Source organism: Egretta garzetta, unplaced genomic scaffold, assembly GCF_000687185.1.
Source record: "Egretta garzetta isolate BGI_Z169 unplaced genomic scaffold, ASM68718v1 scaffold292, whole genome shotgun sequence".
NCBI lineage: Eukaryota > Metazoa > Chordata > Aves > Pelecaniformes > Ardeidae > Egretta > Egretta garzetta.
In genome coordinates this window covers 725,342-739,197 of record NW_009258789.1, presented here as the reverse complement: position 1 = coordinate 739,197, position 13,856 = coordinate 725,342, and the positions used below count along the sequence as shown (strand labels likewise).

Sequence of the window (13,856 nt, the reverse complement as noted above, 5' to 3'; positions counted from 1 at the left end):
CAATTCGTGGTGCAGAAGGAATGGGGTTCAAATTCCAGTCCTGCACTACCACTGATTCATATCGCCCGTATGCATTAACCCTATTTATGAAGACCCCGGCCAGCCAAGCTTGGCTCTTTCTTCACAATCAAGGACATTTTCAACATTTTCAGCTTCCAAAGAATTCCTAATTAGTGCAAAGCTGATGGTTTAAGCAATGTGGATGGTTGCTGAGTGGGTATTTCTGACATAGCGTTAACAGAGCTAGAGCTTAGAAAAGCTTGCAGTTTGCTAGTACCCTGGGCTACATTTGAATTGGTTCCCAAAACTCAGAAAAGGTTTTCCTTTGCCAAATGCAACTCTCTCAAGGATCTCAAGCTGAACACACCTTTTTCTCCTCATGATACATGTAATAGATGAACAGGATGCTGTCGCGCATTCCATCGCTCCCAGTGAACTGCTCAAGAGTGACTCTAACATCCATCCATTTATGAGGCTTCCAATTCCTCCACCATTGCAAGGTTCCAGTTTTAACCCAAACCGACTGCAACGCAAACACAGATTTACAGGAGTAAGGAAACTGCATGACTCTCTCCAAAATGCTATTTTTTGTGACCACAAGAAATCTCTGCGGCAGGTTAGTCTGTATTGTATCAGTTGCTTCTGACACAGAGTACACCAGAGCGTTCAGGAAGCTGAAGACAAAATGAAAACTGACAAAACTGGATAGAAAGGCGCTGAAATAGCGTGTGTACGATAGTATTAACATTTTACCTCTGCAAGAATGCAGTAGCACACAGACACTAATTAACTCTAGTGTGCTCCTGTTATAAAACAACTTCTGTTTAGACTTTAAAGGATTCTGACATAATCTTTCTAGACTTGATTAAAACTCTGGACTCCAAGTGTTTTTAATGAAATTCGTTCCAGATGTCATTTGTCAATTAGCAATGAAGGGACCAAAAACGTGAACGAATCTGAAAAGAGCCAAGGAGTCATAACAAAGGGAACATCAAACAAAAGTGCTGCTATTTAAGTGCTGCTATTGACGTTTGCATCATTGTTTTATTTATGCAAGTTGCATTAATCCCTTAATGGTCACAGAGAGTTCACCTACTTGAGTCACTGTTTCAATTAAGAAGCCTAATCTTGTGGTGGAATAATTCATACCATGTTCCAGTGTTGCAAACGTTTCTCTGTGGATTTGAGGTTTCAGTGTACTGAACTAATGCTGACCAATACTTCATTTGCTCCTATACAAAACTACCAGCGAATGTTTTTAGCTAAAGATTGCTGCTCCACGTTTGATAAGCTGCTAGTTTCCCAGAAGGAGCTCAGACAGTGATAATGCAGGAAGGTTGTCATAGACAGAAGTAAAGACAAGACTATAAAGCTGACAGTAAGTTCACGTCAGTACATCAGAAAACGTATTATTGATGCCCAGTATCAACCGATGTAAATGTTTAGTAGTCAAGAGATAAGCGTCCTCACTGCTTACCTGCTCAACAGCCTGTTCGTAGTGCCTAAAATTCTCCAGTTCCCTCTTTGTCCTTTCACTGAGCTGCTGAAAAATCTGCTTGCGCCATGCTGCTGTCTGTGCTGGAGTGATAGACAGAGAGAGAGACTGCACAGAGGATGACAAACCTAGAACAGAGCCAAACCCAATAAACTCCAGTGAGCTTTGAATACAGTTCTGTGAAAGGTAAAACATGATGTTGCTTTGAACACTGGACTGAATCAACCCAGTCTAAGATAATTTTTCTTATTATTATACTTTGGAATTAATGTATTACAGACAAACTTTGTAAATGATGCATAGAAATGGGATCACTAGATGATTATATAGAATCTTTCAAAGCCACAACCTTGTAAAAATGGGAGTTTTGTCACTGAACTGCAAGATAGTTAGGTAACACAATGCATTAAGATTTACACTGTTATTAAATACTGGGATGCCACAATTCATGGCTTATTTTGAAAATATGGTTATATTCCACTGACTTTCAAGAATTTAAATTCTAATGCCATCCAGTTATCAGCTGGGCTTACATTCACAATGCCTCTTGAGTAATTTCTGTATCTTACCCTGGTCTTAGTAGGAACGATAGGAGCAGGGCAGTTATTTGTGGCATCTGCATCTCTCAGGGGAGCCCTTTTCACTGCTTTCAGTTACTACTCAGTGATATTACGGATTTTGCCTGAAGTTGCAGTTTCAGTGCAATTAGAAATGAGATGCAGATCCAGCACAGATTTTTCAAAATTCTTACAGAAACTCAGAGAAAATATCACCTTTACATTTACATATCTCAATTCCAAAGTGCTGTACAGCTAAATATATGCAGCACTATCCTCAGACATAAGAGTATGTTAACAAACTGCAATAAGACTAAATGGGATATCGGAAGTTTTTTGCCATGGTTTTGTTAAAAAAACCCCAAACCCCAAAAACCCCAGCACTTTTCTTAGGAATTAGGGTCTGTTGTGGTGACTTCATTGTACCTGATGCAACAGTGAACCACTTCAATGGGCTGTGCAAATCCACAAGACAGCCTCCCCCAGACACCCAGGCCCACAGTGGGTGCTCATCGGCTCCGTACTGTTCTTCAGCTCCCACTGAGAACATGCCGAGGGAAGACAGGCTGGACGTTTCTGCAAAGGTGCTGACGGAGAGGACTGGATGCTTTTGGGCCTCCTTCAAGTCAATGTTTGTCCACTGCAGTTCTGCAGAAGGATTTGGGTTTGTAGAAGATCGATGCATTTCAAGATTAGCTTTCTCATTATTAGTCGACGCAACAGTGGCTTCTCCTTGATCAGAGTCCAGAGGATCCACAGCAAAATTTGCACGCATTTCTGCTGTCTGGTTGCCTGTGCCATTACTGCTGCTGCTGGCTGCAGCTCCCATTGGAGGAGTATTGGCAAGGTTCATGGGTACACTTGGAAGCTCTGTATCAGAGGAAGTATCTGCATCACCCTGAATGATCGTGTTCGTTTGGTTCTGAATGTCATCAGTAAAGAAACAGCCAGCACTGAAGGACAAATACATAATTAATTAACTATCATTCACAGCATTATAAATTAGCACAGGCCTGAGACCACAGACATAACAGAGATCAACCTAGTGTTTCAGCTTCAGGAGAGAAACAGCAGACTTCTTTTCTAAATGTCAAACTCTTATCATAAAAGGAAGAGTCTTAACACAAATCCGGCAGACAAGTCTAGTAAATCTGAAACATAGGAAGATACTTCATTGACCTTTTCAAACAATTGGTGGTGTTGGCTGCCTACAACTCTCAGGAAAATACTGAAACAACATCACATTTTCTGGATATGAAATAATGAATAGGATTTTTAGCTAGAGAGGGCTTCTACTCAGAGCACACTGACTCAAATAAGTAGCTTCTGCAGCACTCCCAGCTTCACTGGCACGGCTTGCACAGCCAAGAGGCCAGCAGTCAGCACGGAGGTACTCAATCTCTCTAGGAAAGGAAACATAGAGTGACACTCAGGAGAAGGATAATTCCTAAGTAGAGTTGTCACTCCTTCATGATATTTCACAGGTAACTTTTTCTCTTATTAGAGACTAGTTGCAGATAGTGATAGTAAAGCCCAGAGAAACACACTTTACTGCAAGCATGCAGTGAATTCCAAAATGGCAGCTTCAGTTTCTACTCGGAGTGCAACAACTGCTACTTACTGTTAATTTTAATGTCAAAAAACACAAATGCTTTTTAGCATACATACTGATTAGAGATGCCTTCTCCTCTCCTCCCTGTCTGTACCGTTTGAATGTAAAGAAATATCTCCTAGCACTGAACCTCCTGGCGTACAAAGTTTCGAGCAGATATTTTACTAAGTACCTGAGCAGACTTGTTGAGCTCCCAGTCTGAGATCTGTCACTCTCTCGGCCAGACACAATTGCCTTCCATGTCTTCCCACTGAGCTCACTTGGTGTGACACCTTGACGAAAATAAATTGCTCTGTCATCACAGCCGATTCCCCAGACCTACAGAAGGAAAGGGCTTGGTGAAGGAAAAGGCATGGGATGCAGGTAGATACAAGATAGAAAAAAGGTACAGTGGTGGAAAGTACAGCACAAAAATCTGCTGGACACAGCATTTTCCTTTTGCATTCTTCCTTAATGATGATACTGTAGATGCAGTACAAAATTCTGTACCATCAGAGAAAACGGGTTGCACCTGAATGTGCCATACAAAAGACATGCTGACTGTTCATCTTCTGGTGAAGAATTCAGCCATGCATTCTTTCTTAGCAGTTCACGCACATAGACCTCTTGTTCAGCTGCCCATGCTGGCACTGCTGACAGTCCTCACCATGTGTGAATACTGCTTGTACAAAGCGGAACATAAATATCCTCGTAATTGGTATACAGCTGTCTTACCTGGTTATTTAAGCCTACAGTTACCATCATCATTTCTCCAACCATTTCAATCCAGCTTGTTCCACAAGGATTATGTGAGTTCACTCCTCTTCTAAACCACACCTACAACAGCAACAGCAAAGTCTAAATTTTGCTCCTTCTGCATTAGCAAGCAGACAGCTGGAATTTAGTTTCTTTAGTGGATTAGTCTTAATCTCTAGTACTGACTTGCTGCATTGCCTTAAGTCTCTTACTTCCTTGATTCTTTTTCTTTATCAGGTAAAGATAAAATAATTCTCTAACCCAGACTGTGTCCTTGTGACCAGCTACAGCCAGAACAGCCCAAAAGGAGACTTCTTGTTATGACTTTCTGTGACAGAGTTAGTTTCTCTGCCATTAGAAAAATACTTTTGATTACATGTCAACTCTAGGCTATTTTTGGTCACTCTGAATGGGCTTCTAAACAGTGTTCTTGTGTTCAAACCCTAGAAGCAGGGCTGACAGAGGGAACTGTCAGAGGGATCTTTACAGGGGTACAGCTCTTTAAATTGTCTCCCCTTAGATTAGTTTTTACCAATCTGAAAGCATCTGTGGGCGAAGTACCTGGAAAAATTTCCATCTGTCTTTAGCATATAGTAATATAATGGCAAGCAGCTACTTTGGAACTTGTTGATTGAACACGTAACAGGCAGTGTACTTCATTATCCTGTGGCAGGTCTGCAGAAAAACATGCTAGCTTATCTACATTTATTGTAGTGGTTTTATCTGGCAGATGGAACAGACTGGACAGTCTGTTACCATATCTCTGCGGACATCATTAAACCAGAGTAACTCAATTACTTAAAACTACTATACATGCACAGAATTCATCTATGGTTTTGAATTCAATATGAAGGGATTTGATTGCAACCAGCACAAGAGCACTCTAGTACATTCTTCAAGACTTTCAAGACTCCCTGCGAGGAGCTGGGAGTTGGATTCGACTTATGGGTCCCTTCCAACTTGAGATATTCTATGATTCTAAGTTAAAACCCCAGTAAGAAAGTAATTACACATACATGTAACAGGTACGTCACTTAATAAATACAAAAAAACATTAAAAGGCTGATGAAGGGGGAACAGTTACAGTAGGAAGATAAGAAAATAGGATCATATAGAAAAGCATAGATGAAAATATTCCCCATGCTGCTTTTGATGTAACCTTCAGACCATGTTGAAACAAGATTGAGCAGCTAGGAGCCCCTCCAATTTTGATGCTTAATATCCCTTAGAAGTAGGCCCCTTATTACATCCCCACAAACATTCCCACCCACCTGCCCCATCTGTCTGACTTGGGGTTAGAAAACTCCTTCAAAGAGAAGAGCAGAAAGTCTTCCTTAAATTAAATGCAACTATGTCTATCACAAACCATGAGGCATTCCCATAACAGCAAGGGGAACTAGAATTCCCCAAACCATGGGCATAGTGAGTCCAAATCACCAATGTTTCCTATGAAAGTTATATGCCTGTTTGAGAAAAGCAAATAGAAAAAGAGAAGAAAAAAGCAACCAGTGAATGACACCTCTTACTTTTCTATCCTTTGTAACACACCACACCACATCAACACCCACGGAGACATGCATAATCCCATTTTCAGAGCTTGGAGACTCCACAATACTCCAGGAAATTCCTGGAAGAAACAAAACCCACAAGGCATTGTAGGTTAGTTTCTTATTCAACAGTGTACAAATCAAAGGGCTTTTCAGCTAAATTTAGCAAACTTTACCTTGAGGGTTATTCCTATCAATTCCTTCTCTTACAATAGCTTGCCCTTCCCAAAGAGTTGCCCAAAGGAGGTCATATGGTCCACAGCTGATCTGCACAACTTCACCGGGAGTGGTGATTAAGGACCACATGGAACCTTCTGGGTTGTGAAGGCAGACGTTTTCTCTGTACCATACCTAGACAAGTTTAAAAAAACCAAAACAAATAAAGCTTAGAAAAATATCACCACAACAGTGAAACCATTGAGACAAGCATGAAGACAAACTGTAAAGAACAGTCCTCCTTTAACAACAGGCTTTTTTTTATGCAGTGTATCCACTCTGACCTTTAAAGCTATTTTTTTCATGTTGGTTATGCAGTTGAAGACTATTTCCTTATGTACTAAGGGAGGAGGCTTTTCTACAGACTAGCTTTTATCACGGAAGCAAATCTGGATTGGGTACAGTAACCTATTGCTGCAAGTTCTGTGCATATTTCAGCACTTAAAAAACACTTCAGTGCATTTCAGGGCACGTTCTATAAACCGAGAATGAACAAATACGTAACACAAAAATGTTACTGTTAGATGACAGCCTGACCTCACTTTCACTGAGCAGAGCTTGCCACAATATGAGTAAAAAATTCCATCCTCTGTGCAGCCTTCAATGACATCCAGTCCATTTGCTAGTCTTGGTCCTACTGTCTGTGCACTTTTCTATAGATTACAGTCAAAATAGGAAGGTAAAACATAGAAAGCATCCTGCAGTAGTCGTATGAGTGCTCCAAAACACGACTGCTGAGTGCTAAATCCTCATTTTTAGAAATACTTGATTTCTCTGGGGACTTTTACTTGAGAGATGAAAGCATTTTACAATGTCAGTCAAATAAGCCCATAGAGTGGGATGCTTGTTACTTATTAGTGGGAATTATGAGGCACAGGGAATTTTATTTTAAACAATTTAACCAAGATTGCTTGCCTCTCCAGGCAGTACCAAGTGTGACTGAAACCTCGGGCTATCTGTTAAAAGTCCTTCCCTGTGAGACCACAAGTTAGGAATTGTCTAGAGACAAAGGAATGTCAGATACATGCTGTAAGGAGGAAGGAAGGAAAGCAAGGATCAAATCTTTACAGCATTGAGCAAAAGGCCTTAAGGTAGGCCTCAAACCAAACCAACCAAACAAAAAGATACATAGTTTTCAATAGAAAATAAATTGAATACATTTCAGTACTGGATTCCACATTGCCAAGTCAGGAGGTTACAGAAAAACATTTTGTAAACTCTTTCTTGAAACATTCCTGACTCTCCACCACAGAGACACAGCACAATGCTTTGCAATAATCTTTATCGGGTTTTAAGGCTCCTTCTCTTTGTTACCAGTGCCATAGTCTGCATTCCGGGCATTTTTCAGGATATAAGACACTACTCAACCCAACTTTTTAAGATTCACCTGTTTATAGAGGTTTAAGGCTTCTATAAAACAGCAACCCTATGAGATATGAAGCCTGTTCATTTACAATACAAGTTGTTACATAATGCAGTCCCAAAGCAGCTTTTACATCCTCTGCCAGATGCACAAACAGTGTATTTCCTTACCAATATAAGACAATAACAAACCTGCCTTGCTTTAAAAGCATTTAACTCCTTTTCAGTAGTAATTTACATTTAGAAAACTTAGGGAACATGCACATACCTTTCCTTGTAAAGAAACTGCCCATACTGATAAACGGCCAAGAGGCTCATCGGTGACTTCCCATCCTCCAATGGAGATGTCATTGAAAGGGTCTGGCAACTGATCTGGATCATCACGTGATACGATCTGAAGCAAAGAGAAGGAAGATTGAGGAGACACTGCAAATAGATAGGTGATTTGGCTGCTGGCCTAACTTGTTTCTTGCAGATGGGTTTCTGTTTCTCTTACTGAAGTGGCTAAGCATGGAGATTCTTCCTCTCATTCAAGGCTGCTATACACAGAGAGGGGAAATGCTGCCAAAGCAGCACGAAGAAGTCTGTGTTCCATCCCCTAACTAAAGGAAATTGTTACTCACAGAACAGTACATACAGACGTTCTTTGAATTGGAAGTCTGGGACATCACAAATGACATTTTTTCTACATTCTTAGAATGGAACAACAATTATTAAAGAACAGTTATTCATACAGATGAAGGACACAGCTGGTGAATGATGCTAGACAGGTGCCACCTCAAAAGACAGCGCTTTGTCATACAACCAAAGGAAGTTAAAAAGTTAGTTTGAAATTTGCAAAGGAGCTGAGCATCTGTCTCCAACTGCATTACCATGAGATTTGGCACCTTATTACCACAGGTTTCTATGAAAAATCCCAGCCTTCCATTTATGCTTGAAAGAATTACAAGTTGGAAGTAAAGGAATCCAGGTTCAGCCTACAGAGCAGTGATAAGAAATTAATTTCCCTGCACTTACAATTGATTATTTCAGAAAAAAAAAAAAGTTTATTTAATATTTAAAAGATATCCAGAACCTTTGCCCAAACGTCCCGTGATTTGTATCTCCTGTATCTGATCCACCTCCTGCGTCTGACACAAGAATTCCATTTCTTATCCTTTGTGTAGGTGCTGGGGAAATCTATGGCGTAAGTCCAGCCCTGCAAACAGAGGTTTTCTTTTATGAAAATCAGGACCAAGGGAAAGCTTGAAATCATAACTCGGAGCATTCTGCACAAGAGTTACTCCTACAAATACCGTACAAGTTACTGTGCATGTCTCAACAGCCCTGATTAACAGATCAGCTAATTCCATGAATGATTTATGAATCATGTCCAAATTCCTCTGCACGATATACACAGAACAAACAAGACGCAGTAAAGCATTTTACTTTCTTCATAGTAAAGATCTTAAATAACAGTGGCATCCAGTTGCCAGCATTTTGTGGCCTGATCAAAAGAAAAAGGCTTCTATAGAAGCTCTATAGACTTCAAAAGCCTTCAAACAAGATCCTTCCTTGTGTTGCGCTATAGTTGAGGTATTTCCCAGAAAGAAGTAGCTATCGGAAGTTAAGCACCTTTTATTTTTACAGACCTTTTACACTTCTATAAAAGTGCCTTTTATTTTACAGACTAAGGATTCCCAGAATAGATCTCTTTTTGGTATTGTTCACCTACCCCTTTCTCTGTTGGTTCCCCTCCAATATTTTCATCCACATACCAGTCAGACTCCCACTCCCAGTGTGGTGAAGGTAGTATGAAACTATCAAGCTGCTGATGTTTTAGCCCGCTCACATCACTCCACTGCCAGCGGTCACTGGGCAGTAATTTCTCACAAAAGCCACCAACTGGATTCCAACGCTGCCAGAAATAATAAATAAAATATTTTATTTGAGATTGCATTGTCTCATTGGACATCTACAGGGAGTCATAAATGAAACATTTATTTTCTGCAATAGAAGAATAGTAAATTCCTGGGGTGAATGAGAAAGCGTTCACACTCTAAGCCCCTACCTAACATAGTCTTTGGAGGGAGCTTTCTTAAGTATCAAAGAAGGGCTGACTGCAGAGCTAGGCCCAACCAAGTCATGTTCAGCTACATAAATAGGAACATCTGATAATACAGTTTACTACTGACAGTGCTTTCTTCTTTAGTGATGTATGGCACCGTGATACTGCAGCATTAGGACAATGCTGTATAGATGGCTTTGGGATCTCTAATCTGCTCCCCATGAGAAAGATGATTAGTGTCTTGCCTGCACTAGAAAAATAGCATAGCTTCCATGCCAGAAACTATGTCAAGATAACTATCAGTAAATCTTCCCTACAGTTTATATTATACCAAGAGTTTGTGGTTTTTTTTTTTCCCAAATCCGGCTTTGATCAGTTACAGAACAAGTAACTTGCTAGGGTTTTCACCAATGCAGCTGCCATTTTTCTTCTTTCCCCACACTCTTACCTAATACAGAAATACTGGCAAAATTTGTCATGTAATACTGTATTACGTTTTAAAGCACGTGAAAAATAAGTGGTTCAAGATCCTTCTATAAGTTTTAAGCAAAATATTACTTCTACTAGGAATCTGGCTAAATTGTTTTGCACATTATTTGTGAACTGTTTGAGTTTAATTACGTTGTTGTTAGCTCTTGCAGAATATTTCCTGTTGTGCTTTCTAGTATTTTGTTTCCCATTTTTTCACAGCCTAGAACAAACAAAACAAAAGTTTAAAATAACAAACAAAATTTAAGGTTTTGCATTTTTAAGAGCATGTATACGTAACAAAATGCACATTCTTAAGTGGCTGGAAAGTTGTTACCAGTAATGAATAATCTATAAAATTAATTTCTTGTATTTTTACCCATGCAGATAAATTAATGTATTTTCTTGGCTTATATTTATCCCATTGCCCATTAGAAATCAGAGAAATGTGCTCAAGAAAATCCTTCAGTTTTCTCTCTCATACAACTTTTGGTTAACTTAAAACCAAAAGAGATAAATTTCCTTTAAAACACTATTTTAAAGACATTCTTTTGAAGTAAGTCACATAGGAGAGATCATCTTAACACTTTTATGCAAAAAAGCTGGAACCATTGTACTTTAATGGAGAGTTATGCCTTTATTAGACAATTCCTTGAAACTGGATAATATTAAAAATAGTATTTTCTTAAGAATAATAAATTTTTGATAATGTATCTTAGTTGCCTAGAAGTTACACTGGACATCTTCTTACAGGGGATTGTGCATTTGTCACTAAGGAAAGGAAAACATCAGGTGAAAAGGGTGAATGTTCCAGTCTGAAACAGCTTGCATAAAACAGGCTGTAGTGCACACCGGCGTTGCTTTTGGTAAGAGCAGGGAAGCACAACCTTCCCTTGAGAATTAAAACCTTAAAAGAATAATCAGCTATTTGGCACATATATACTCTTCAGAAACATCAGGGAGAAAATGAAAACAAACAAAACCAAACAATGTTCCTGGGAGAAGAACACACAGAGACAGCCGATGTACAGATTTGCCATCATTCCTTTCTGATGCATATGTGGCAGTGTGATAGCGGCCCCCACACCACTTCATACCTGATTCTCATAGGTTTCCTCCTGGTATCTAATAGGAACGTCACCCGAGAACACATAGGTGTATACTTGATGATCACAGGCTATTCCCCAGCAGCACTGTTTGACAGCAGAGACCCGTTTGAATTCCAGCTGTGTGTCCTTACAGAGCTCCCAGTACTGGCCAACAGTAGACAGAGTGTAAACCCTCCCAAAAATATCAACAGCCCACAAAAGGGAACTGGGCATGGCCATGTCTGAAAGGCAAAAAGCAGGTATTAATGAAAATCACAGTTTTAAAAACTGGATCTTGAACCTACTGCAGATCAGTTCCGCTCTGAGCCATCGTCGGTCAAATTAGAAATAGATGTAAAGAATGATCTTTTAAAAAGAGCCCATGCAAAGCTGGCAGCCAGGTCTCTGCAGACCTGTGCAGTTACACCTCTTAGATGGCTCCACAAATCCATGTGGAAGACCTTGCTACTGGCACACTACTGTCCATCCTACAAGAGTCACAACATTAACAGGACAGCTTTGGCAGGCTGGGGCCAGACATCAACACTGAACTGAGGTGAAGTAGCATGGACCATTTTATACTAGGCGGCTTCACTCTCAAGAGCTGATAACGGTGGTGGTGCTACACAGACCACCCAGGTCCACAAAGCCGTGATACCTTACGCTATCTCCTTCTCAGCCTCCTCTTGGCACATGCCTACATAGCTACACAGGTACAAAGGACAAGATGTGAAAGGGAGCTTCTCCGTAAGCACACATCTAGTTTTAATCCATGGACATATTACCTACCACTGCCAGGAAAGCTCTTTCCAGAGCATTGTGGTGACCACTCTGGGATCTGATCTTTATTTAATATACATAGGTGTGATATTTAAGTATACATAAGAGAGTGGTTTGACAGCAGAGACCTGCTTCAGTTCCGTTCCAGTTTTGTCACTTAATAATCTGCCATTTTCTGGGCACTGCAGCCCTACCCTTCATGGAGGGGTCAGCATTTTATACAGGGTATGTGTATGCCAGTCCTTTTAGAAGTCAAGACCAGCATATTTCTGTCACTTGGCCTTCTGGGTGCCATTAAACTGAACAAATGTCAGTTGTTCTGTGTGTCTGACAGCCAGAACTACTGACGAGTAGTTTGAACTTTGCCTCCAGTTCTATTAACTACGCAGCGGGTGACCAGGAGGGGAAAGGTAGAAAAGAGGACTCAGATCCAACACAATGAAAGAAAAGAGGAATCTCTTTGCTGGGAGTCAGCGTGAAACACTGCTTGTTTGTTGTCAAACAGCAACTGTGCTTTCAACACAGGTGCCTAAGGAGACTTGCCTGCCTGCTTTCTGACTGATAATAAGCGGTGGTACAGAGGGAGTAACTTGTACAGTGTGTTTCAATGGCGGAGGTGAAACTGCGGAGAATCTGGAAACTGGACTAGCTGTTTCCAAGAACAGCAGAGTACATTCATGTGGGATCCCAGGGAGCATGTTTCACAATTCTTTGATTGCTAGAGCTGCTGCTGCTAAGTACCTAAAAACGTGGATCCACCAGGTAACAGCAAGAAGAAAATTTATAGCAGCAGCGAATGAGCAAGGCCAGGGGAAGGTCACGAGCAAAATTCTCCTATTAGTTGTGGCAGCGATTCTATGATGAGTCCTCTAGTTTTTACTTTTTTTATGTGTATTATTGCTGAGAGTATGAAGGCATGCATTAGTGCCTCCGACTGCTCTTGGACCAGCCCTTTATCCTCTTTGTATCCTGCCTTTCTACGTTAGTAAAAGTAGGATAGCACAGAAAGACAAAGTATGGAAAAAATGGAATGGAACAAAGTGAAGATGAGGTGAAGATTATAGGGTGTACCACTGGGAAAATAAAGGCCATGAAAATAAGCCTTTCAGTATTAGCACTTGAAATTCTGCAAAACAGTCTTTGTAATAGAGGAAAATATGCATTTAATTTTAAGCCACTAGAATGCCAGCGAGCCTGGAGTAAAGGAAGCATTATGGATAACACAATGAGGGTATCTACCTAGCCAGATAATAAGGAAAAGTGACGCTTGGGCCTGTGAAGGGTGGACAAATACACAAGTGAAGGCCTGTATCTGGAGTGACAGTCCAGGCAAGCATCAAAGTACCCGCAACAGTTCAGAAACAGGTAGTGAAAGTTCCAAAGATCAAAGTCAGGAAAAATATAGAATGGGACAGAATGAAGCCAATCCAGGCAGATACAACTGGCTTAAAATACTCAAAACAGCCAAGATAAGCGAGAGTTTCTGCATATTCTTTCTTCTGAACTTTTGAGACAGAGTGTTTGGAGACTCACTGGGAAAATGCCAAATGCATTTGGGATTATGAACTACTTCTAAGAATTCAGCTCAGGCCCCTTCGCACTGGCTGTGCTGCAGAAGATGAAGACGAACGTTGCTCGATTCTGAAGGATGCTCAGCGCTCGTGGCTCATGTGCACGCCAGCCAATGCAGAAGGTGCCTCGCATTCTCGGGGGACTGGGAAAGATCAGCCCCACACCTGCCTAATTCCTCCCCCTCCCTCAGCTCAGCCAGGTGATTTCTGATAGAACTATTAACTACTTACATGAGGATGATACGTTGTTAATTAAAACTTCAGGCTGCCTGGCATAACACTGGTCGCTACAGAACTCAAAATAACCACCCCAACTCCTTCTATATTATGAAAGCAGCGGCGTTCCCCGGTGCTGGCGGGGGTCACCCACCGCGGGAC

At 40.7% G+C, this 13,856-nt stretch overlaps 1 protein-coding gene across 3 annotated transcripts in view; it reads right to left on the bottom strand.

Annotated features, from left to right (window-relative positions):
- Window positions 1-13,856, bottom strand: part of TECPR1 (tectonin beta-propeller repeat containing 1) — a 29,968-nt gene that overhangs the window by 11,934 nt on the left and 4,178 nt on the right. The window contains exons 1-12 of one of the 3 annotated variants that reach the window (XM_035889276.1): window positions 13,710-13,850; window positions 11,137-11,369; window positions 9,239-9,421; window positions 8,600-8,722; window positions 7,793-7,918; window positions 6,123-6,297; window positions 5,926-6,026; window positions 4,379-4,480; window positions 3,837-3,982; window positions 2,479-3,005; window positions 1,478-1,623; window positions 368-523 (exon numbers count right to left, since the gene is read on the bottom strand). In XM_035889276.1, the coding sequence (XP_035745169.1) occupies window positions 368-523; window positions 1,478-1,623; window positions 2,479-3,005; window positions 3,837-3,982; window positions 4,379-4,480; window positions 5,926-6,026; window positions 6,123-6,297; window positions 7,793-7,918; window positions 8,600-8,722; window positions 9,239-9,421; window positions 11,137-11,367 (2,016 nt within the window). In that variant the 5' untranslated portion in view covers window positions 11,368-11,369; window positions 13,710-13,850. Of the gene's footprint in view, window positions 1-367; window positions 524-1,477; window positions 1,624-2,478; window positions 3,006-3,836; window positions 3,983-4,378; window positions 4,481-5,925; window positions 6,027-6,122; window positions 6,298-7,792; window positions 7,919-8,599; window positions 8,723-9,238; window positions 9,422-11,136; window positions 13,851-13,856 lie in introns of those variants that run through there. The other 2 variants (XM_009649532.2, XM_035889277.1) reach the window with 2 other exon arrangements.